Source organism: Physella acuta, unplaced genomic scaffold, assembly GCF_028476545.2.
Source record: "Physella acuta isolate Inbredline_101_S28 unplaced genomic scaffold, ASM2847654v3 ptg000648l, whole genome shotgun sequence".
NCBI classification, from domain to species: domain Eukaryota; kingdom Metazoa; phylum Mollusca; class Gastropoda; family Physidae; genus Physella; species Physella acuta.
In genome coordinates, this window is record NW_026732167.1 from 565,424 (window position 1) to 590,573 (window position 25,150).

At 34.2% G+C, this 25,150-nt stretch overlaps 1 protein-coding gene across 1 annotated transcript; it reads right to left on the reverse strand.

Annotated features, from left to right (window-relative positions):
• Positions 1 to 5,933: 5,933 nt before the first annotated feature.
• On the reverse strand, positions 5,934 to 25,150 carry LOC131948559 (uncharacterized). Its single transcript, XM_059310148.1, has 16 exons — positions 24,996 to 25,150; positions 19,019 to 19,150; positions 16,400 to 16,603; positions 16,023 to 16,194; positions 15,005 to 15,142; positions 14,131 to 14,322; positions 13,433 to 13,587; positions 13,101 to 13,278; positions 12,694 to 12,823; positions 11,828 to 11,992; positions 11,013 to 11,106; positions 10,687 to 10,863; positions 9,914 to 9,989; positions 9,506 to 9,655; positions 8,812 to 8,913; positions 5,934 to 8,108 (listed from the first exon to the last, which is right to left on the reverse strand). The coding sequence occupies exons 3-16, from the start codon at positions 16,601 to 16,603 to the stop codon at positions 7,789 to 7,791; spliced, it is 2,253 nt and encodes a 750-aa protein (XP_059166131.1). The 5' UTR covers positions 19,019 to 19,150; positions 24,996 to 25,150; the 3' UTR covers positions 5,934 to 7,788.

The following is a 25,150-nucleotide window of genomic DNA, read 5'->3' on the forward strand; positions in this document are numbered from 1 at the left end:
AGAGCAGACGCGCAACTCTCCAGTGATTTCATGTCAACCACAAGCCGCGAGAGTAGCGACCCACAGTGATCTAACTACACTGCGAGAAACAACGTCTCAAGCGCCAGTTTGCGTTCAGTGTGGGGCGGACCGCCCGGCGGCGATGCGCGTGTTACTATTTAGGTCTGTGACGTAGAAGCCACCTGGCGGCGGGGGACTGTTTCATGGTGCGCACACATCGTTAGAGCAGGGCAAATGGTTACTGTTGGTTTAGTTTATTTGTGCTCAATTTTACTGCACATGCTATCACCATAGAAACGAGCGGTGCCTATCGATTAGCCGTACACACGTTGGTTTAAGCTCCAGACACACGTTGTCGTGTGCGCATTAGCACCCACAAACGTGTAGTGTAAGCATTAGCACCCACAAACCTGTAGTGTAAGCATTAGCACACACAAACTTGTGTAAGCATTAGCACCCACAAACTTTGTTGTGTAATCATTAGCACCCAAAAACCTTGTTTTGTGAGCATTAGCACCCATAAACTTGTAATGTAAGCATTAGCACCCACAAAGCATTAGCACACACACAAACTTGTAATGTAAGCATTAGTACACAAAAACTTGTGTAAGCATTAGCACCCACAAACTTTTCGTGTAAGCATTAGCACCCACAAAATTGTCTTGTAAACATTAGAACCCTTAACTAGCACACATAAACTTGTCATGTGAGTATTAGCACCCACAGGCTTGTCATGTCAGCATTAGCACCCACAAACTTGTGGTGTAAGCATTAGCACCCACAAAATTGTCTTGTAAACATTAGCACCCTTAACTAGCACACATAAACTTGTCATGTGAGTATTAGCACCCACAGGCTTGTCATGTCAGCATTAGCACCCACAAACTTGTGGTGTAAGCATTAGCACCCACAAAATTGTCTTGTAAACATTAGCACCCTTAACTAGCACACATAAACTTGTCATGTGAGTATTAGCACCCACAGGCTTGTCATGTCAGCATTAGCACCCACAAACTTGTGGTGTAAGCATTAGCACCCACAAAATTGTCTTGTAAACATTAGCACCCTTAACTAGCACACATAAACTTGTCATGTGAGTATTAGCACCCACAGGCTTGTCATGTCAGCATTAGCACCCACAAACTTGTGGTGTAAGCATTAGCACCCACAAACTTGTGGTGTAAGCATTAGCACCCATAAACGATGCCAGCTGGTGCAGCAACAAGGTGTAGCCAAAGTTTCTTTTTCAGGTTTATTTTCGGGGGGGGGGGGGGGGGGGGGGGACACGACCCTTGAAATTTTCTAAGTAAATAAATGAATAATAAAATAATATTTAGTTCTGGGGTGTGGGCAGAATTTAAAGCTGTAATAATTTTAACACTAGCGCCTGTGTGTGATATTTTAAGTAATTTCGTTTTTTGACGAAATGTGTCCTAGACATTACTTGACAACTGCCTGTAGCATGTCCCGAGTGACCGTTTGTCAAAAATCCCTTAATATTAGGGTCTCAACTCTTAAAAAAAAAAGAAAAACCCACCAAACCTCCGTTTGTTAAGTATCCTTTAATATAAGCCACTCAGCTCTCTCTAAAAAAAAAATAAGATCACCCACTAAACCAAATATTGCCATGCATAGGAATGGAAAAAAATAAAAACGACCCACACATGTTATGTAAATCCCGCGATTATTTCTGTTAACCTTTAACCCGATGAACTCACCAGACGGTTTAAACAACGGGGCGTGTCAGACAAGGCCGTTTATTTGAGTTTATTTTTAGAATCATAATTTTGTTTTCATAAATGTCACAGAAAACCAGGCGAATTTTACTTGAAAAAAAAATGTAATTGGTGTGAAGTCGAATTTAGCAAATTATTCATAAAAACTGTTTCACTTCAACAGGATTTAATAAAAAATGAAATAAAGAAGGATCAAGCTACAGAAACAAATAAAAGCAAGTTTTAAAATCAAAATAACCTGATACGGTTGTATATTAAGCTGCATAAATCTCTTACATAATTTACTGACCAATTTTTTTTTACTAAAGAGGTAAATTTTTGTTTTATTTCCTTATAAACAGCCAGCTCAAAAGATTGCAATAAATCTTTATACCAGTTTTATTTTTAAACTAAACAAACTGATCTGACAATAGACAAGACATCAAGGGAGGTAATCATGAACATAAATTTATTTACAAACATGTACAATGCTCATCATCAGTTTATTTATAACCTTTTACAATGCTCATCATCAGTTTATTTATAACCTTTTACAATGCTCATCATCAGTTTATTTATAACCTTTATTACAATGCTCATCATCAGTTTATTTATAACCTTTTACAATGCTCATCATCCGTTTATTTATAACCTTTATTACAATGATTACCATTAGTTTATTTATAACCTTCCACCAACAAACAAATTTAACTGTAGTGAACACTGTTGTACCACACACCAGTTACAATCTATGTGTGAATGAGTCATGTGTTTAAAAATAGGTAATACAGACACACACATTTTTAATACAGAAACACAACTTTTTCCATAAAAAACTTATTAATAATACTTTAAGTTTTAAGTATTGAATTTTTCAAAATATCAAAATATTGTATTAGTATTAGTATTTAGGGCTCAGTGTTCTAAGGGAGAGAACTCAATAAATACAAATTTTTTTTACCTATTGTGAAACAAGTCAAAACATTTTGGCAGCAAATGCTATTCAGTCAACGCTTACTTTAAATTTTAATTAAGTTACTGGTAGATGTCATTTTTGTTTTATTAATTAGCAATTAAAGTCAATTTATTAATAACATAAAATAATAGAGGTGCACACATAAATGGATATAAAATGACTTAGTTAAATTGAAGAAAAAAGATAAATTGTCCATGTTTCACAAAAAATTTTGGACAAAATTAGGAAAATTTCTACATACCTGTGTAAACCAATAAACAGAAAAATCAGGTCAAAATTCATGCACATAATAAAATAAATAATAACATAAAAAGATGAAGGTATGTTTGATTTTTTAATGAGTTTTGTACAACAATATCAATGTTCATCTCTTTCATGGTGACTTGTATTTCTTGTCATTACAATTTAAATTTTTTGTTTAGTGTGTTTCAATTTTATGCAGGATGGCAAGAGATTGATTAAATTAAGTAATATTTATTCAGAGAGAATATTAACTGGGCAAGTATAAGACAGCAAAATATACTTCACTGTATGTTTGTACAACTTTTTTGTAAGCTTTAATTAAAAAAATATGTCCAACAAAAATTCATATTTTAAATTAGAAAAAATAATTACTAAAAAAATTTCTTATAATTTGTGAACATTTTTGTTAGTTAAGACAGAGGTTATGTCCATTATAAAGGAATTGGACTGAATAAATATAATCTCAAAGTTAACATTTCTTTTAATGATTTGATGAATACTAAAAATACAAAATTATTTTTTTTTTAAATTAAAAAAAAAATGAACAATGCATAAGAAAAATAAAGAAATCAAAATACTAGACATAAAAACTCCTAATATTCTACAAATCCAATTTATACTAATTTTTAATTAATTTATATGATTTACATTGCACATATACTATCTACATTTCTACTACTGTCTTAAAGCCTATGCAAATAGAACAGCATCTTTATACAGTTCCTGTGGTGTCAAGTTCATGATGATATATACCAGGTTCAATCAAATATATTTTGATGTCGTATCTAATATCAAATCTCATCCACCAATCTCACCATGGGAACACCAGCTTTTGATCATAAAACTCGTTCAAAGTGTGTACACTACCACAAACTGAAGATTCAACAAGAGATTATAACTTGCTGAATCTATTAAGTCTACCAACAAGCAAAACTTGATACAAGTTTTAAAAATACTGAGAGGTGTTAGGGGCATGTGAACTGGGTGCTTAACCCATTGAAGTACATATTTCATGCATGTATAAAACAATGCACTAGAACTTAATTATAAGCAGACCAATTGAGGGGAGGCAATCAAGGAAAAAATTCACAACCAATTATCCCACCACCAAGGAGTGGCTTTGTTTTTATTTTTGTTTTTTCTTAACAAGCAAAACAAAAGTACTTTTAGCAAGGTACTTTGTTCTCAGACTTTAACTATCTACAAAGGCTTTGAGCAAGCCTCAATTAACACAGAGTGGCATCTTGGATTGATACATTCAAAAGTTCAAATATCAACACCAAGCTTCTTTTTAAAAAAACTGCACCAAAAAATCCAGAATTATTACTACAGTGTCCCTCCTTTGCAAAAACAATCTACAATTTCACACTGATCTGCCTTATGAAAACACGGAATCAAACTATATTTTTAACTTCGCCTAAAAAAGAACAAGCCATTTCGCTTAAAAGTGAAAATTACTCTGTTTTTTACAGTTTACGAAAGACATTTCTTTTGAAATCTCTACATAATTTAACATTTAATCTCATTAAGAGGAGTAAAAAATACATACATCATATACATTTCAAATACTTTTGTTGACAACTAGTCTAATATTTAATAAAGTTGTTCAACTTGTTTTGTGGAGGATAAATAAATAAAAATAAAAAATACACAAAACAAATATGTTGTAGATATTCCAAATGCTAACAGATTATTAAATGAGTATATTATTTTGTTTACATTTACCTTGGTCTCTATCAAAATATTTAAGTGTTCTTTGGATTTCTAAATACTGTATTGTGTTAAAATTTGATCATTAACTGTGACTGAGACTACAATTGTAATTAAAAATCATTTTAACCCACTCCTTATAAACACTGTCTAAGTACCGCAACATAAAAAAACATATTTAAGGCAGAATAAGCTGTTGAAAACAGCAGCTATAATTTCATTATAAGTACAACAAAATACATCATGAATAAATCAGCTAAAAGCATACTTAAAAGTATTAACAGGTAAAATTTGACCAAAAAATATAACTTCACATTAATCACTCTAGTAAAACACTTTCCAAGGATTTAGTGAGAACAGTAAACTGTTATCCAACATCAAAACAAATGTATTATGATATTTCTATACATTTTGTTCATGCTTTTACAATAACCTTCCAAATTAAAATAGTAAAACAGGTAAATATCTTATACATCTAGAGATGATGAAATTAAATCCCCAAGCATGAAAAGTTTTACACATCATGGAAAAATGGTTGTCCATAAGGGGTCATCCATTTATGACGTCCACAATTTAAAAAATTTTTTGGACCCCCCCCCCCCCTTCCCCCCTCAGTTTTTTTCGGACCCTCCTGCCCCCCCCCCCCCCCCATCATAAATGGATGACCCCTAACCGGGTATGATGTATACACCTACAGGCGCAAATATTTATCTCACGCACAAAGGTTAGGTAAACTCACACACATTTTTATGACAATGTGCTTTAAGGAGATTGAGAATTAATGTATACATGAGTGTGTGTGTGTGTGTTGAGGGGGCTCAAGAAATGTGAAGTAGTATTTATTTTGTAATCAAGGAAAAAACAGATTTTTGACTCTTTAAGTACATCTATTAAACATGACCCCTACTTTATTTTAACATGTCATGCAGTAAAAACTCTAAAAACCGAATCGCAATTTTAATTTAAAAAGAACGTTGTCATTGAAAAATAATAGGGGGAATCTTTTACGTATTATGTTGGGTCAAAAATAATTTGAAATGAAATGACCAACAGTAAAATCAGCAAGTATTCAACACATACAGTAGATACGTAAAAGAACACAATTGTGTTACACGCATTAAAACTAGAAATTGGAGATCAGTACGACACAATAAGCCACATGTGTTGAACATTTGGTGGAGCAGTAACATATATGTACAACATAACCCCACCCTAGCTAGTTCAGTCTCCTCGCTTTCTCTTTTGTGGCCCCTGGGGAGCAGAGGGATGCAGCCACACCACACCAGTTTTGTGTGGCTCTCTTTTTTTTTTTATCTATGCTAGCCCTGCAGCCCTTGCCACTGTTTTCTATGTTCAGTCATGACAATCATTTTTATTTCTTCCCTGAAGGTTAATATCATATGACTAGTCAAAATATTTTTTGCACTGATTTTTACACTGAGTTAGCAGTTTAAAATAACGGTTAACATTTTAATTTCAAAACTCCATGATTCAACTTTAAAGCAAACATTTTAAAATCTAAAATCAACTGGAAAAAAAATCTCAATCTATGATGAGGTTGAACCATTTCTTCTCAATGAATATTTACAAAACTAATTTGCCCATAATTTCTTAACAATATTTTTGTGGTTTATTAGTAAAAAGTGGAGTTAAAGAAAAAAAATCAGCAATATCAGAATTTATAAAAAAAAAAAAAAAAAAAAAAAACCCCAGAAACAACACAATTCAACTCACTATAGACTAGAATGATCATAGTATACACAGCAAACAGTATACAGCGTTCTCTACAATGTAATGTTACAGCTTTGTACACAGCAATAATCAACCAGTCAATGCAACAGTAGGCTTTCTATAGAACAACAAACTAGCAGAAAATAACATTGCCAGTACATGCGCCAAAGCTGCATTTTTTCAAAACAGAGCTGCACATTTTTCAGCTAGAGAGCTGGAAATAAATAAACTTGACCTCACTTTTTACATAAAACCTGACATTATTTTTACAAAAGGCCACATTAACGATTCTCGGACTAACACCACGATTAAGATTCTTCACTTGTTACAACATCAACATCAGAATCTCACATCTTATTCAGATTCGTTTTATCATTGTTATTTACACTAGATCAAACATCATCCACACAGCTTACATGTATAAATTAAAGCATACCAGTATTTCCATAACATCAAGTTTAAAAAAATGTAGAATTTTTTTCTACATCTATCATATTAACATGCAATGCTGTCTACAGAAAAGTTATCTACTTATATAAATACAATTTTTAAAAAATGCATCATTTTAAAAATTAGTTCTAATGTTGACCAATTAAGAAGTGATGGTTTTACTCATTTAGAAACAAATAGGGAGATAATTCTTGAGCAGAACACTTATGGTTTTAATTAGTTAAAATGTTTGCAAATCTTTACATGTTCTAAAAAACGTTCATCAAGTTTAAACCTATACATTTAACCAGTCTACCTTACTCAATTATGCTGGGTGAGGTATAGGTTTTATCAATAACAACAAAAAATACAAGGCATCAACTTTTTATATGGTGAAAAGTGGTTATTTTTATGTAATTTTTTAATGCTAGAAAGCAGATTAAGCGCTGTAGCTTTTTAATGTTGGAAACTGGAAAATTTATGTAGTTGTTTAATGGTAGAAACTGTATACATATTCATGTAGTTTTTTAATGGAGGAAATTGAATATATCTGTGTAAATTTTGGAATGGTGAAAATTTGATATATTTATGTCCCTTTTTTATAATAGTGAAAATTGGATAAAATGTACTTTTAAAATGTCATAAGTGAAAGCTATGTAGTATACATTCAAAGATTAATACTGTATTAAAAATTAAATACAGACATTTCTTTTTACATAGTACTAGGTGTAATATTTTTAAGGCAGGGTATTGAGTTTTGATATTGAGTTATATTTTTAAAATTTAGTAATTCAGTGATTTTTTTCAATGGAACAAAAAAGATATAATGAATCCACCCAAAACGTGTAAACTAAACAGATGTTAGTTTACATAAAAATTTTGTTATTGGTGACCAGACAGTACAGTAAAGCTTTAAGTAACAATAACAAATATTCCCATGTCCAACAACGTTTCTTATTCCTACCTCCCGTGTTAGAGCTAACCCTACCTGTGAGGTGCGCTATACACGCTAGTTCTGTTGACACCCAGGTACTGGGTCCACACCTGTAGGGAAGCAGGTAAGAACTCCAGGTTCTTGACATGCTGCCTGGAATCACTGGTGGACTGCAGCTCAACCAGGTTCATGGTCAGGCTGAGAGAGGTGAAGTCCTCCCTGGCAATGGCCGTTTTAATGCTGTGTTTGGATAGGATGATGTTGGAAAACTGGCCAGTGATGACAAACGTGTCACTGTGGTTGGATCCCAGCATTTGTGTGATGTCCACGTAATCCAAGGACCCATCTCCATCAACGTCGCCTACAGCTCCTATCCGAATTAAAAAATAGAATTTATCAGAAATCAATAACTACAACAAAATTTGATTAAATATAAATAAATTAAACTTGGAAATTTATGCATTATATTTTCATAAAGCTGCAGGTATTAAATCTTACATATAAAAACAAACCTAATTGTCATAGTAATGTGTTACAAGTCCTAAATGTATGACTGTACAGTTGAGTCTTATCTAGTAAATTTAGCATTGTGATATACCAGTAATATTTGAGTTTTTGTCTATCACATTCTAATACCATTACCATATCAAGCTCAGTTTGCACAGGTCTACTGCCAAAAACCATTTCAACATGGACATTACACCAGATAAACAAATTATTACACTGTCATCTTTTGCCCTCTACAATGCCTATCTCAAACCATTCATTTACATTTTACAAGGTACTCTTCACTAAGGGGGAAACTTGCAGTAATTTATGGGTAAACTATACACACTAATCCAAGTGTTGTAAAGCATTTGTAATCTAATCCTATTAAATTTCCCAGATAACATATCTCTGATAGGTGGTCTGACGGCTGTCCTAATATATTAACCCTTTAGGTACCATGGCTGTGTGCTAAGTAAAATAACACTGTCATGGTTGAAGCAACCTTTTGTAGTGTGAGATGGAACTTGAATATTTGCTACCACAGCATGTAAAAAACCCAACAGACTGACAGATGCTGGGTGTACCTGTGTGACTTGTAGGGACCAGTACTGTACACATGTCTATCTTGTCCTTCTGTCGGGGAGACAGGTCGTGGCAATGGTTAGTCCCCACTTCATGGCGAAGTCCTGAAATTTTCAAATCACTTTAAACATTCAGCAAACCCAGGTGAGGTAACGAGTAAATTATGATTAGGATAGGGATAATGATAGAGAAAAGGAGGCAGCATTCATTTAATCTAAAATAATGATACACTCAAACTGTTATAATATTCATACAGAAGTAATAATAGTCATTATACCCCCCCCCCCCCCCAAATCAATTTCCCCACTCTAATATGACTTACAATAATGATGCCTTTGTATGCTTATATGACTTACGATAATGATGCCTGTGTGCCCTAACATGTCTTAAAATAATGATGCCTTTATGCCCTAATGTGTCTTACAATAATGATGCCTTTATATGCTAATGTGTCTTACAATAATGATGCCTTTATGCACATATGTGACTTACAATAATGATGCATGTGTGCCCTAATGTGTCTTACAACAATGATGCCTTTATGCCCTAATGTGTCTTACAATAATGATGCCTTTATGCCCTAATGTGTCTTACAATAATGATGCCTTTATGCCCTAATGTCTCTTACAATAATGATGCATTTATGCCCTAATGTGTCTTACAATAATGATGCCTGCATTCCCTTATATGACTTACGATAATGATGCCTGTGTGCCCTATGCTCCAGTATTTTTAGAGGGTAGCTGGCAACAAAACTGTCCATGAGAAAAAGTTCCTGTGTGAAAAGCTGAAGATCATCATCACACAGGGCATGCTGACTGCTGACCCTTTGTCTGATTTCATCACCTGTCACAGAGGAGAAACTATATCACAGCATATATACTTCACCACAATTCTAAATAACAATGGTATTTTTTCTTATTTTTTTTTTAAAGCTATGAATATCCACCATAGAATGCTGACATTTGACAACTCATACGTAATTTTACTTTTTAAGTTAAACACATCAATTTTTTATTTACTAATTTTATAAACAATTTTAAAGTAAATATTTTTTAATGGGCGCATAAATGTTTTATATTTATGTATACAAAAGATACCTACACATATGTTTGAATTCAAACTCCTTATCAGCTGTTGTACCAGAATCACTGCTGTCTTCAGATTCTGCTGAAGTTCTCTATAAAATATGGGAAAAAAATAATAATTGGACAGGCACTTGTTGGACAAAGGATATAAAAGATACACAGGATATAACTATCAGATTGCCTAGCAAATCAATCTATATTTTGAGGTGATGCTGTCAGATTTTTAAAACAAATTTTAAACTGCTACATACTGTTAGATTATCTGCTTTATCAATTTATCTATACAGATTTTAAACTGCTACCTACTGTTAGATTGTCAAGAAAATCAATCTGTACAGTTGTGGCATTTCTGACAGATTTTAAACTGCTACCTACTGTTAGATTGTCTAGGAAATCAATCTGTACAGTTGTGGTATTTCTGACAAATTTTAAACTGCTACCTACTGTTAGATTGTCAAGAAAATCAATCTGTACAGTTGTGGCATTTCTGACAGATTTTAAACTGCTACCTACTGTTAGATTGTCTAGGAAATCAATCTGTACAGTTGTGGTATTTCTGACAAATTTTAAACTGCTACCTACTGTTAGATTGTCAAGAAAATCAATCTGTACAGTTGTGGCATTTCTGACAGATTTTAAACTGCTACCTACTGTTAGATTGTCTAAGAAATCAATCTGTACAGTTGTGGTATTTCTGACAAATTTTAAACTGCTACCTACTGTTAGATTGTCTAGGAAATCAATTTGTACAGTTGTGGCATTTCTGACAGATTTTAAACTGCTACCTACTGTTAGATTGTCTAGGAAATCAATCTGTACAGTTGATGTGTTTCTGCCGCTGAGCTTCAACAAGAAGACATCCTTGGTGCCAGTAAGAGTTTTTAGAGAGAGATCACTGGAGTTGAAAGTTCCATGGCCTTGATGGGACCACATTGTGGAGCCATCCTTGCCATTCAGAATCACAGTCTGAAAATGGAAGTAAACAAAAATAAATCACACTAAAACAATGTCTGACAGTGCAGGTAACCTAAGTATTTGTGTCAAGGTCAGGTAATGCCAACTGTTGTAACTGGCATGAGTAGAAATGTCAGGTGCAGAAATGACAAGGTTATTACCTGAGATGACCGGTGTTTGGCTGGCACACCTTGATGCAGGTGAAGAATAAAATCAAGTGTTGAGTCTGAGTCATAGTATCCTGGTGTTGGGGAGCTGGGGAAATCACATTTCACACACATTAATGCCTGCTTTAGTTTAATATCTAACCCTAGCACTTATCTATAATTAACCTTCACACTTATCTAAGTAAATGAATGAAGCTAATGTAATCAAATTTCACACTCATTAACACCTGCCTTAGTTTTATATCTAGCCCTAGCATTGATTTAAGTATATGAAAGAAGCTCGTAAAATCAAATTTCACACACTTAAATGCCTGCGCTTTATATCTAACCCCAGCACTTATCTAAGTATATGTAAGGAGCTGGTGAAATAATATAATATATGTATAATATTATATAATCATATAATATCATATTATGATCAATGGTTTATTTTTACATCTAGCCCAGATACTACCTCTGGTGATATCACATTTCACATTATAGCATTTATCTGTTAATTTTGCATTTCACACTCCGTAACATGACTGCTTTATTTTATTTCAATATACCTAACCATTTAAAATAGTAACATATTTATCCAGGGGTCTATTGATTGGACTAAATAACAGAAATAGTACTTATCAAAAGTGTTTTCAGTAACAAAAACACTGAACAACTAAAGAAACATATTTACTTAAATTTGACACAAACGTTGGAAGTGAATTATCTGTAATGTTGCTAGACTGCAGATCATAAACTACCATACAATTTAAAAAAGTTTCTAACCTGTAAGTCATCATGCCTGGAAACAACTTAAAAAGGTTTCTAACCTGTAAGTCACCATGCCTGGAAACAACCGCGTCCAAGTTTGTGTTAGTGTCTGACCATCTAGCAATGTCACATTCCCATCTACACTTGTCACCAGAATGTCCAGGCTCCCATCATTGTTCATATCCGCTAGTACAGGGGGAGCTAAAATACCACCTGAAATTGTACTGAAAACAAAAGAAAATTATTTGTTGAGTGGCTGTTTCTAGAGTACAGTTTGAAACTATTTGATGACTAATAGAGTAGATTTTTGGTATTTTAGAATATTCGATACCCACTAGACGACTTTGAAAGTGAAGACTCAAAACCAACAACTGGATTATTATTTGTATCTAAGTTATGTAAAAAAAAACACACCACTTATCTACATTCTGACTGGAATTGGGACAACCCAAAAATAAATTACTAGCGATAATATTCATTTGTCTACTATTAAATATGACAGGGTAGTAATTGAGTTTTCAAACTATTTAAAATGTTATGGAGTGAGTATATAAATAGTGGAAGTAGGGGGGGGGGGCATAGTCAGATGGTAGAGCTTACAACTACTAACTAGAAAGTCTCAAGTATGGATCCCTTGGGCTTGAGCCTGTATAACGTCCCTGAGCACACCCAGCACTGTTTTGTACCAGACTCGTGTTAGGGAAACTAAGCTGCATAGTGCTAGCTACAATATATCCTCGTATGTCCAAGTCAATGAAATAGATGAACTCTGCTTCATCTACCATAAGTGTCTTGGGCATAAATGGGAAAAGATGAGGTGATTCAGATAAAGGGGGAGGAATACAGTCTCTTGACAATCAGACAACCAGTAACTGAGTAGTTGCTTCAAGTGTTGATAAATAAATTAGTTACTTTTAGTACTTACAGCAACACATAAGCTGATCCAACTTGGGTTTGTCTTAAAGGCCAATTGTAGGCAGTCACATCAACACCAGTCATCTTCTTCTCAGTTACATTGTAATACAGCTCAGGAAGGGAGATGGCCATCACTTTTCCTGCAGATAACAAAACCTGAACATTTGACCAAATGTTTGGGTAACTTTTACCTTATACTCAAAACAACACAGTAGTATACTTAAGAGGATGGATGTATGCTTTCTGTCATAGGTTTGTATATGTAGGGTTGACATTACACATTATCCGACTAAAAGTAGGACAGAGACATTAGATTAACTTAAGGATGATTTCATGCTAACTTGTATTTAATGTAGAAAATATGGTTAGAGAGTATTAGCTATCTGCTTTGTTTGCTTGACACAGTATGAAATATACCTTGAGTAGACTCTGTGTTTAATCCATATAAAATATAGATGGCTTGAGTGGGTGTTGTGTACATCACAGGTGGCATCTGGGATTCTGTTTTGGTTGGCAACTCAAAATAACTTTTCCCAATTGGCAAGCCAGTCTTGCCAGATAAAATAATCAGCCTACCAGATGATGGAATATGACTCTGGGAGGAAAAAAACATTAGGTTCAATGTTGATACATGAGTATACAGAAAAAAGCTATTAAATGCATTATGTTGAAAAAAAAATCTATTTTAAAAAGAAAAACAAAAAAGAACAAAAACAAAAACAAACAAAAAAACTACAAAAACAACTGACCCATGATTCTTTGTCTGGGCTGTGCAAAATAATGAGGTCCATTACATCATCCTGGTCCAGATCTTGTACTGTTGGGCCCAGATAAACAGTCCACAGAGGATTGAAGTGATTGGACCACTCTCTGCTCTCTGGATCTATAACCCACAAAATTTTACCTACAAAAATAATAACAAAACATGGGATTAAAAACAATAATTTGCAAAGTGATAAAGTCACTATAAAATTAAAAAAACGTAAAAAAAAATGTACTTTAATTAAAGACACCTCTTTAATTATTTAAGAAATAAAAGTAACAAAAGTTGTTATCTGTAATAGTATGGATCAGTGGCGTCACTAGGTCGGGTTTACACCAGGTGTGGCAACTGAGGGTGGTGCCCTCCAACATTTTTATATGGGCCTATATACAAGCTGAACCAAAATTGTAATAATATTGGTGTCACCCCCCCCCCCACCCATCACACACACAAATCCCAGATCATGCTTAAATATGTTTTTACTTTTAGTGTGTTGTTAAATCAACTAGAAAAACCCCCAGATATTCTCAATAAAGTAGACAATTTTATTTATTCTGGCATCACCCTTATGAATGGTGTCATCCAATGCGGTCTGCAACACCTGCCCTTGCTGGGGTATAGATTTATGATAAGAAATAAAAGCATAAACATTAGGTTAGCAATAAAAAATAATTTTTTTTAAACCTGTAACTATGTCAACCGCCTGACACGTAGAGTGACGACCCGTGACAATGCAATCTCCCCTGCCGTCACCATTGACATCTACACCACCACAGACATGGTGCACAGCAACAGATCTGGTGGCAGCCTTCCACAATTCCCTGCCATCATCACCACGAAGTGCCAGTAAGACACCACCGCAGGGGTAACTGGAACCTGCACACAAGAAAACAAAAAGTTGTTTACATTTATTTCTACACAGGGTTTAAACAAGAACATATTAGTTATGGGAAGTTTATTTTGATCAAAACCTTTTGACAAATCAAGCCTGGATTAACTACTTTTCAGTGTTTAATTTGGGATGGGATGGTTGGAAGGTAGAGCTTATGACTGCTAACATGAAAGTCTCGGGTTCATCCCAGGCTCTAGCCTGTGAGACGCTGAGTCCACCCAGCTATGATGGGTACCTGACTCATGTTAAGGAAACAGGCGGCTGGGCATAGTGTTGTCCACATTATCCCTTATATGACCCGAGGTCATTGAAACAGATGAACTCTACTTCATCTGCCCCATGTCTCTTGGGCACTAATGGCGAATGATGATGCTGGTTAATTATTAACGAGCCATAAAAACGTTTTCTATGTCCATTTCAGCTCAAAGCTGAGTCACAATAGAACTTTATATTTTAGATATTGCTCAAAACTAGAAATAAACACCTTAAAGTTATAATGAGTATTTATATTAAGTTAAGGATATATTCTGCTCTCTGGAAAATTAAAAAAAATATTTCTGCAAATTTATATTTTAAAAAAGTTTTTAAATGATGAAGATGTTCACATTATTTACACTATTTTTTAACAACAGATAAACAAAAATAAACAGTGACAATTTGTCTCACCAATAGAAGAGCAGTATTTCACCATGCCTTGGGCATGTTCAACTAAAGAATCCATGAGATCTTTCTTAGTCAGAGCTATGACGATGTCATCCATTCTGTCATTATTGACATCTATCATTCGGATGCTTGACTCTGTCCCTACAAAACAGAAGGAACACTGGTGTAAAAGAAGAATCCAGAATCAGAATTTTTTTACTAAATTACCTATACATTTTCACAACCTGTAGTTTGATGTGGTCAAGCACATTTTCACAACCTGTGGTATCGTGTGGTCAAGCACACCTTTAGAACCTAGAGTAGGTGTAGTGAACCACCAATTGGTTGCCAGGTGTGAGTATTATTTTGGCAAGTCCAAAAGCTGTGATGGAAACCGAATCGAGTCAGGGAAATAAATAGTGTGTTAATCTAAAACAATACCTTTCTATAGTAAGAGAAACAGGTGAACTCTACTTCTTCTGCTCTATTGTCTGCCAGTTCAGAAAGGTTATGACGCTACCTACCACTTCTTAACTTTTCATACTGCATATTAGTGATATCTAGGTATTTTACAATATTGACTGATGTCAATGAAAAGCAGCAAATACACCTGACTGTGAACAGTTTTTATTTCAATAGAGAATCTTGTGTCAGTAAACTTGTAGAGGGGCCATTGTTGTTTTAAAAAAGTGATGTTTTATTTAGCATCACCTTTTCTAAATCAATGCATACGATAAAAGGCAGTAGAAGTAGAGGTCATCAGCTTCTATCACCTTGACATGTATAGGGATAATGTGTTCAATACTATTCTGATCCACCTTTAATTTCCCTAACAAAGAGTCCGGTACCAAATCAGAGCTGGGTAGACCCAGGGATGTTATAGAGTCTGGGATCCTAACACCAGACTTTCATGCAGTCATGTAATTCGCCAAACAACTATGTAGCCCCATACAAATTATTGAAAGAAACTTACGCATGTTATTAAAACAAACTTACAGGTGTTATTAAAACAATCTTAAAGGTGTTATTAAAACAAACTTACAGGTGTTATTAAACTCTTTCATCCAGTCTGCTGTGTTCTGCCCCACTATTGTTTCAATCACAATCCCATGGTTAAAGAGGTGGTTTATTACAGGGAAACCTACGGCAGCTGCTACTCCTAACAATATGACAAGAAGAACAGCCACAAGAACCACAGTTCTCCTTCCTCTACCCTAGATTAAAAAAATGTAAGTTTAGTTTTAAAAAAATATTAAAAATTGCCATAAATCATATCATAATTTGTTTTTTAAATATATGTCAACATGCATGTTTAAGTACAAAAAAATAAAAGTTTACTTAATTGAGAGCCGTAAAGTTCATGAGAAAAATACACTAGTTTAGCATAAATTATTTTAAAATAACAGAAACAAAATTTACCATAAACTGAATATTGGGAGGCGAGGTGACCCTAGGCTGACCCAACTTTTCTAACTCAAATACATTTCTCCGATCCATCTTTGGTCCATTAACCAGCCGAGAATCATAGAGAATGTTATCATCAAAACCCTCATCCTCATCATCACTAGGTATGGACTGTGACAGAGGCTGGTACTTGATGTTCAGAGAATTGCTCATTTTCATCTAAGTAATCAAATACAATTTTTTTTTTAAAATACTAAAACAATAATAATGAAATTAAAAAAAAATTGTAATTAAAATTAAATTAACATTACTTACTACTACTAAACAAATCCATTGTGAAAGTTTTTCCAAAAACAAGAACCAGCATAAAGATAACGGCTTAGAGCAAGTGAGAAGCAACAATGGTTTTTATATTAAAGCTAAGGGTCAGGGGTGTGACCCCGGCCTAGTGCTGACATTTAGTGGGTGAGACACATTCCTTCTACTTTAATTTGGCTAAACTGCTACTTCCTCATTGTGCCCTACTGTCATACAGGATATTATTACTGTCATGCGTTACATGAGCAGGAGTCATTTTATACAGTCCTATAGTGTGGCAGATAAGAATCTAATACTGTCCTAAAGGTTGGCGGATGATAATCGAGTACAGTCGTATACAGCTGCATACAAATAGTGAAAAAAAAGCAATTTAATATAGTTTTATAGCGTGGCAGATAAGAATCGAATTCAGTCCTATAGAGTGACAGATAATCTAAAACAGTCCTATAGCGTGGCAGAAAATCTAATACAGTCCTATAGAGTGACAGATAATCTAATACAGTCCTATAGAGTGACAGATAATCTAATACAGTCCTATAAAGTGACAGATAATCTAATACAGTCCTATAGAGTGGCAGATAATCTAATACAGTCCTATAGAGTGACAGATGTTATACAGTCCTAAAGAGTGACAGATAATGTAATACAGTCCTACGAGCCGACCCGCAGCGTATCATACGCCGCTATTTAGTTGTTTTATTTTCTACTTTTCAGTAATTCATATTTGTGAATTCGACAGTACCAATGCTGCCACTGAAAATATTTGCTTTAAAACACTAACCCCCCCCCCCCCCCTAACCCCGACCCTACACCCCCCCCCCCCCCGTGAAAGCAACCTCCTCTTAGTTATTTCTTAGTTACCTCCTGTAAGCTTAAAATCGAACAAAATTATCTGCCCCTAATAGAAACCCGGCTCTACGATTTGTAAACATTTAGCTTTGTAAACATTTAGCGTGACCACAGCTCACCAGACAATGTGGGGGTGGTAGTGATAGTGATAGAGAGAAAGAGAGGGGACTGCAAGGAGGCGCTTGCAGCTTGTTTTCTAACGGCTCCCAGAAGAGAATTATATATACGAGCCGACCCGCTGCGTAACATACGCCGCTATTTAGTTGTTTTTTTTCTACTTTTCAGTAATTTATAATTTGTGAATTCGACAGTACCAATGCTGCCACTGAAAATATTTGCTTTAAAACACTAAACCCCCCCCCCCCCACGTGAAAGCAGCCTCCTCTTAGTTACCTCCTCTAAGTTTAAAATCGTTTCAAACTAAATTATCTGCCCCTAATAGCTGTCACTGAACCCGTCTCTATGATTGTAAAATGTAAACAGCGTGACCACAGCTCACCAGACAATGTGGGGGTGGGGTGGGGGTGGTAGTGATAGTGATAGAGAGAAAGAGAGGGGACTGCAAGGAGGCGCTTGCAGCTTGTTTTCTAACGGCTCCCAGAAGAGAATTATATATATAGATAGATAGAGATAGGGAGACAGATAATCTAATACAGCGTTATAAGGTGACAGATAATCTAATACAGCGTTATAAGGTGACAGATAATTTAATACAGTCCTATAGAGTGATAGATAATCTAATACAGTCCTATAGAGTGACAGATAATGTAATACAGCGTTATAAGGTGACAGATAATCTAATACAGTCCTATAGAGTGATAGATAATCTAATACAGTCCTATAGAGTGACAGATAATCTAATACAGCGTTATAAGGTGACAGATAATTTAATACAGTGTTATAAGGTGACAGATAATTTAATACAGTCCTATAGAGTGACAGATAATCTAATACAGTCCTATAGAGTGACAGATAATCTAATAAAGTGTTATAAGGTGACAGATAGTCTAATACAGTCCTACAAGGTGACAGATTATCTAATACAGTCCTATAGGGTGACAGATAATCTAATACAGTGTTATAAGGTGACAGATAATCTAATACAGTGTTATAAGGTGACAGATAATCTAATAGTGTTATAAGGTGACAGATAATCTAATACAGTGTTATAAGGTGACAGATAATCTAATACAGTGTTATAAGGTGACAGATAATCTAATAGTGTTATAAGGTGACAGATAATCTAATACCGTCATATAAGGTGACAGATAATCTAATACAGTCCTATAGAGTGAAAGATATTATGGAAGTGAAATAGAGGAATATAATCAGAAAGACACTATAGGTGCCACAACAGCCCATCTAGACAACAGAACAGATAAAAAAAAGAAGAAAAAAAAAAGAATTAAAAGAAAGATTAATTCGTAAACATATATTTTAATCTGGCCTCAAATAAAAATTCCTTACCTGTCCGATGTAATGCCTATTATTCTGAATGTGGCTGTTTATTCCTTTTTATTTTCTCTTTTAAACACATGCATTGTATAATGCCAGAATATTATTCAGATGTTTGTTAGATATCTCATTAGAAGAAATGTACTGAAATACAAATTAATAAATCATTTAAAAAACTATCATTCTGTATTTTACTAAATGGGCCTATGTTTATTTAAACCCAAATTTCTTCAACAAAGCTATAAACATTCATAATTTCCCCATTAATTACATTCTGAATCAGCAAATGAAGTGAAAAGTTAATAGAATATTATAAACTTTATTAAGATTGTTTATCTTAGGTATCCTGCATATTATAAAACAAAGAATTAATTACAAATACAGTAGCAGTAATTACCTACAAAATAAATTAATAAACAACAAATTCATTAATGTTACTATAAGAGCAAATCTCTAAAGTATTTGATAGATCAAGCCGTAAAGTCTAAATTTTATATGTAAACTCTAACAATACTGTTTTTGTTGATGACTATATAATAAACTGATAGAGTCAGCAGAAGTTTGTAATGTTATTCTCACACTAACAATGTATCTATAAATCATACATACAAGGACTAAAATAGTTTGATTTAAGGGGATTGTTCAAGAAAGAAACATAGCTAATATTTTGCCAGAGCTGATGCAATTAAGAATAAAATACTTAAAAAAAACTTTTTAAAAAACCACGTTTTTCTTGTGGACTAAAAAGTAGAAAATAAATTTTTCTTTTGTGCTTCCTCGAGCTGTGCAGATTCTTGTGATGACTGACAAAAAACGTGGGTACGTTCACCATCAAATTTCCCGACCCATCTGCCCGACCCACGTTTTTTGTCAGTCATCACAAGAATCTGCACAGCTCGAGGAAGCACAAAAGAAAAATTTATTTTCTACTTTTTAGTCCACAAGAAAAACGTGGTTTTTTTAAAAAGTTTTTTTTAAGTATTTTATTTTCTCCTTTTTAGTCCGTTGCTACACATGAAAAACGTGGTTTTTAAAAAAGTTTTTTATATAGTTTATTTTCTACTTTATCTAATGACTTGATTAAGTATGACTTGACTAAGTGTTTATAAATACACGGACTAAAAATCTTGAGCGACCAGGATTCGAACCTGGGTTGTCGCGGCCACAACGCGAAGTACTAACCACTATACGATCACGGCCAGCGCGCTCACATCGATTGGGGCCGAAGTAACTGTGTCAATAGGCCTCGTCTTGTCGGTATCTTTAGAAATCATGTCCTCAATTTTATGGTCCTTGGGGCGTAATTAAATTAAGCTAATTACGGTCTCTAATTGCTAGTTTTTATGATTGCATTTGAAATTGTTAGGCGAAAGTAGCCTGCATGCCAAATTTCAGATCTGTAGAGCAATCAGAAGTGGGCTAATTTTCGATGTCAATTTTAACAACAAACAAATCCACAAACGCGAAGCTGAGTTAAGAAAAACGTGTTAAAATGCAGACAATCAAGTGAATAGTACTGATGCATTTTTTAGAAAAAAAAACAAAACAACCAATAGATAGCGTAACAAAATAGTAATACATTACAATGGATTCAGAAAGTTAGAAATAATGGGGTTGGTATGCATAATGATTTGTGTTGTGGATAACACAGGTATTGAAACACTGACTAGAACGTACAGACTGGTATTGAAGCATTAGGCTAATGATTGACCGGTATTGACGCATTAGGCTAATGATTAAGAGGGACATCCCCACAGGCCATGTGAACTGAACGAATGCCAAGGGTATCAAATTACAGCCCAGAACGGACTGACCAATAGTAATACCTAACTGTGTGGAGGACATTCCCAGGAATGCTAAAGTCGACACCTGCGGTTAACAGGGAACGAATGATGATAGCAAAGTTGTGGTATGTTTATATATTACTAAATAGATATATATATATATATATATATTTCTATGCAAACAGGTTTCAATAATTTTACTAAGTCCAACCACTGTTGGTCTACAGTCCCTGCAAACACCACTATCAACAATGTGTGTGACTTCAAAAGTCAGTTTTAGCATTCTAAAAACTAAATATCAGATACATAACCTTTTAGTTCTGCATCAAATATCAAACTTTAGTGTTATCAAGATCTATAAAAAAAACTTCAAAGTGGAATAGTAAATTCATTTTTTTTTCAAATAAAAACCTGACACTTATGAATTTTTGTTTTCATTGTATAATTTGAACAAAAAAACAAAAAAAAAATGATTAAAGTCGATTTTCTTAGTTTCACTAAATGTAGAGATGGAGATCTCTTATTCTAAAACTGTGGTTACTCACACTTATAAAGTAATTAATTTCTATGCTGCTGAAAGAGTTGATCTGGACAAGAACATTTTTGTCAAAAGTTTTAATAAAATCATAAGTTTAACCAGATTTTGAAGAGTTTGATAATTAAGAGGTCACAGATAAGCTGAATAGTTCACCATACTATCTATATGCAAATATTTATAACCCACATTGGGCAGAGTGGCTAGACAGTATACTCAAACTAAATACACAGCTTGTCACTATCACCAAAGGTCGCGACTGACAACATTTGCAATCATTCTCTTCAACATACATTGACGCCTAGTGTCAACAGAAACTAATATTTCAAGTGAACTCATCAGAGAAAGAACAAAAGACTTCAAAGAAGAAATGAAACCCACTTATAGTAGCTAATGATAAATAAGTTTTTAATGCAGTAATGACTTTTTATGAGTAATTAAAATTATTCTTGCAATTTATCAGTTTCGTTATTATTGTATATTGTGATGAGGGGGAGGAGGTTCAGAAAATGTGATGTCACATTCTTTAAATTATGCTGGAGTGATTTCCCCTAAACATTCTTGTATATTCTTTTATAACAATATTTTTGGGATTGCACTTAAGCTATAGAAATATAGGAGTTCATGAGATAACCAATCAGCTTTGTTTTGTTGAGAAAAACTATTATTATAGAGGTGAAGATATCTGAGAACATGTTTTATGAGAATATGATATACAATAAAATTATCAAATTCTGAAGTTTTAGAGAAATCAAAAATAGAGAATAATACCTCTTTTTAAAGCACTAATTTTCCAATCTCTTAAGCACCCTTTGAATAGAGTAGAGTCAAATAGAAAAAGAAATCGGAAATAGTGTAAAGTACTGTTACTGAAAAACATTAAATAATTTGATAGAATCAAGAGAATAAGATCTTATACCTGTGTATCAAATTTCATCTATCTACCTGAAAGAGTACTATTATTGGTATTTTAGATAACAGAAACAGAGGCAAGTACCACTTCAGGATATCAGAGGTCACTCAAAATTTGACAGGAATCCAAGTATTAGATCTTTTACTCAAATGAAATGTGGTGTATTTATCTGCAAAATAAATGTACTCAAATTGTCATGTTCCCACCAGAGGCGTAGCGACCCCTCCCGGCGCCCGGGGCGATCTTTCATTTTGGCGCCCCCTATATATATATATATATATATATATATATATATATATATATATATATATATATATATATATATATGTGTTTGTGTGTGCGACAGTCTGGAAAAAAATTAACAATTAAGCTGATTGTCGTTCCCTAAAACTTCACTGGACGCCAATTAAATTCCCCTTAAGATGTCGAAACGAATAAAAAGTAGAAAATCAAAAGAGCTTAGAACAGTGGGCTCCATCGAATCCGAGAGGTTTGGTAATTCAGTCTCAGGGCTTCCGCGGAGGTCAAGACACACAGCCGACTCATAGGATTCACGATCGGATTTTGTCATTGTGGACGATACAACTATTAAGGAGGGTTCGGTGATTGCGCATATGAAACTGGTGGGGTTCGGTATTCTAAAAATTTAAGAACCACTGCTTTAGAGTGTATTTTGTAGAAGGTGCAAGCCTTATTTGGTTTACTTTTGGTCGTGTCTTTAGAACAATTTCGATAATAATAGGCCAATTTTGCATTTTTGAATTATCAGTTAGGTTGAACAAAGTAATAATCAGTACAATATACTAATTTTCTTCTCTCCTAAAATTTTGGCAAAGTGTGTCGCTTCCCATCCACCCGCTCCGACAGTCTGCTATTTTACTGATCGGATAGCGATACAAGAATCCGTGATATTTATTTCTCTTAATGCAGTGATTCAGGCAAGATGTAATGCAATCAAGTAAAAGTATCTGATCTCTCACGATGAAGTTGAGAGAATCGTAAGAATTGTACAAAGAACTAGTCGCGTTATTACTTAGCAAAACTGGGTAGTGAAATTGTACATAAAGTGTTAATACAATTGATTTCTTTTCTAAGTGTTAAAAGAGTTATCTAGCAACCGATCCAGTACAAATCCTGCGATTTTTGTTCGTGAAAAAGCGCCCAACCATCTTGGACAAAAATGGTAGAGCGGATTTTAAACGCCACTAACTCTTTTTATGTTACACAATCATAAAATACGCTTTAGTTCAATGGGTTTCTTTTCTGAGTGATATCGGTTATTTATTCCTTAATCCGGTGTGAATTTTTTAGATTTTAGTCTTCGAAAAAGCGCCCCCCCCTCCACCTAGTAAAGCTGGAAAACGGTTTTTCCAGTCACTGTTTCTTAAAGATATATGTTTTACAGTTACACAATCAAGGTAGAAAACAGTTAAATCAGTATGCAAAGGCTCTCAGCCGTTAAATTTCTTTACTTTGACTGTTTATAACTCAAAACTGCAGCTTAAAATAAGCTTTTAATTTTTTTTCTACCCCTTTTGGCGCCCCCTTAGGGTCGGCGCCCGGGGCGGCCGCCCTCCCCGCCCTCCCCTAGCTACGCCTCTGGTTCCCACAGAAATAGAGTAAAGTATCACTACCAGTTATAGGAAATTGTTCAAAAGTTAAAAGAAACCTTTTCATACAATCCAATGCTTGTCTACCTAACCTAAAAGGTACTGTAGCTATAGGCTTTTGAGTAACTGGAAGTAGAGCAAGTTCCAGTTCCCAGAAATCGCTCCAAATTTGAAAGAAAACTACTAATTTAATACAATACTTATATATGCAATTTTTTTAACCTAACTCAAACGGTACTCAAGTTATGCTTCCATACACAAATACAGGCAGGATTGCAAAAGCTAAGTTTTTCCAACTTCGGAAGTTTATAAAACGTCAAAATGTTTCAAATCTTGACTAAGATATTATTAGCGCAATTACCCTACATCATTTATAGTTCATATATGATAAAGTAGGCAGGTGTAAAGCTGAAAAAAAAACTGTCAAAATCTCATTTAAGTTTTGTAAGTAAAAAATAATGCTCAAAACTGAATTTTAGTAGTTATTTTGTATTTTAGGAAGCTGTTTTTGTAAACTAGCGTAAAAGAAATAGATTAGCTCAGTAAAATTTTTAGAAAGAAATGTTAATGTATGTTTAAAAAAATATAACTGAATTTTGAGAGGGGCTGTAGGCTGATAGATGTCATTTTAGGGAGGGGTCTAGCTTTTTGTGAGTTAGCCTTCAGAACTGGGTGGACTCAGGTAGATCTATGCTCTGCTGACTTAAACCCTGATTTGAACTCGAGACTTTCGGGGTTTAGCAGTCTAACTGCCTCTCGTCTCAACGTTCACTCTCTTAACTCTCTACCCGTCTACAGTCTACTCTTAGGCTTAGGCCTCTCAATCCCATAGGCCATAGCTAGAGTAAGTTACTAGATGATACTAGTACTAGATCTACTAATACTACTATTCTACTAATTCAAGTTACACTCTGTTACAGTGCTGTTACTATTATTTTAAGTTATACTACACACTAGTAAACACAACACTGTACTGTCACAATAAAATGAAAAATGAATCATTGACTGGCTGGATCTATCTACTATCTACACTATCTAGTCACTGTTGTTGTAGTGTATAATACTGTATATTATATATACAGTATATTATACAGTGTATAATATAACAATAAGCACTCTTGTCTTATAAATTGAATATCTGAATTACCAATGTAATTAATTACGTATGGTATGTAGGCGTAGATTAATAGAATAGATCTATATAAATAGGCCTCTGCCGACAGAAGGATAAGTCTAATACATTCTGATACAAAATTAATTATTTATTTACAGATCTTCGGCCTACGTTGATTTTGTTTTCAT

Bases quoted from the DNA above. Each gene is read 5' to 3' on its own strand.
- LOC131948559 (XM_059310148.1), bottom strand. From the start codon at position 16,603: ATGAAAATGAGCAATTCTCTGAACATCAAGTACCAGCCTCTGTCACAG. The intron at 8,914-9,505 runs GTAAGTCATATA...TGAAAATTTCAG, and splicing joins GGCACACAGGCATCATTATC to GACTTCGCCATGAAGTGGGG. The intron at 8,109-8,811 runs GTACACCCAGCA...TAATTCGGATAG, and splicing joins GGTCCCTACAAGTCACACAG to GAGCTGTAGGCGACGTTGAT.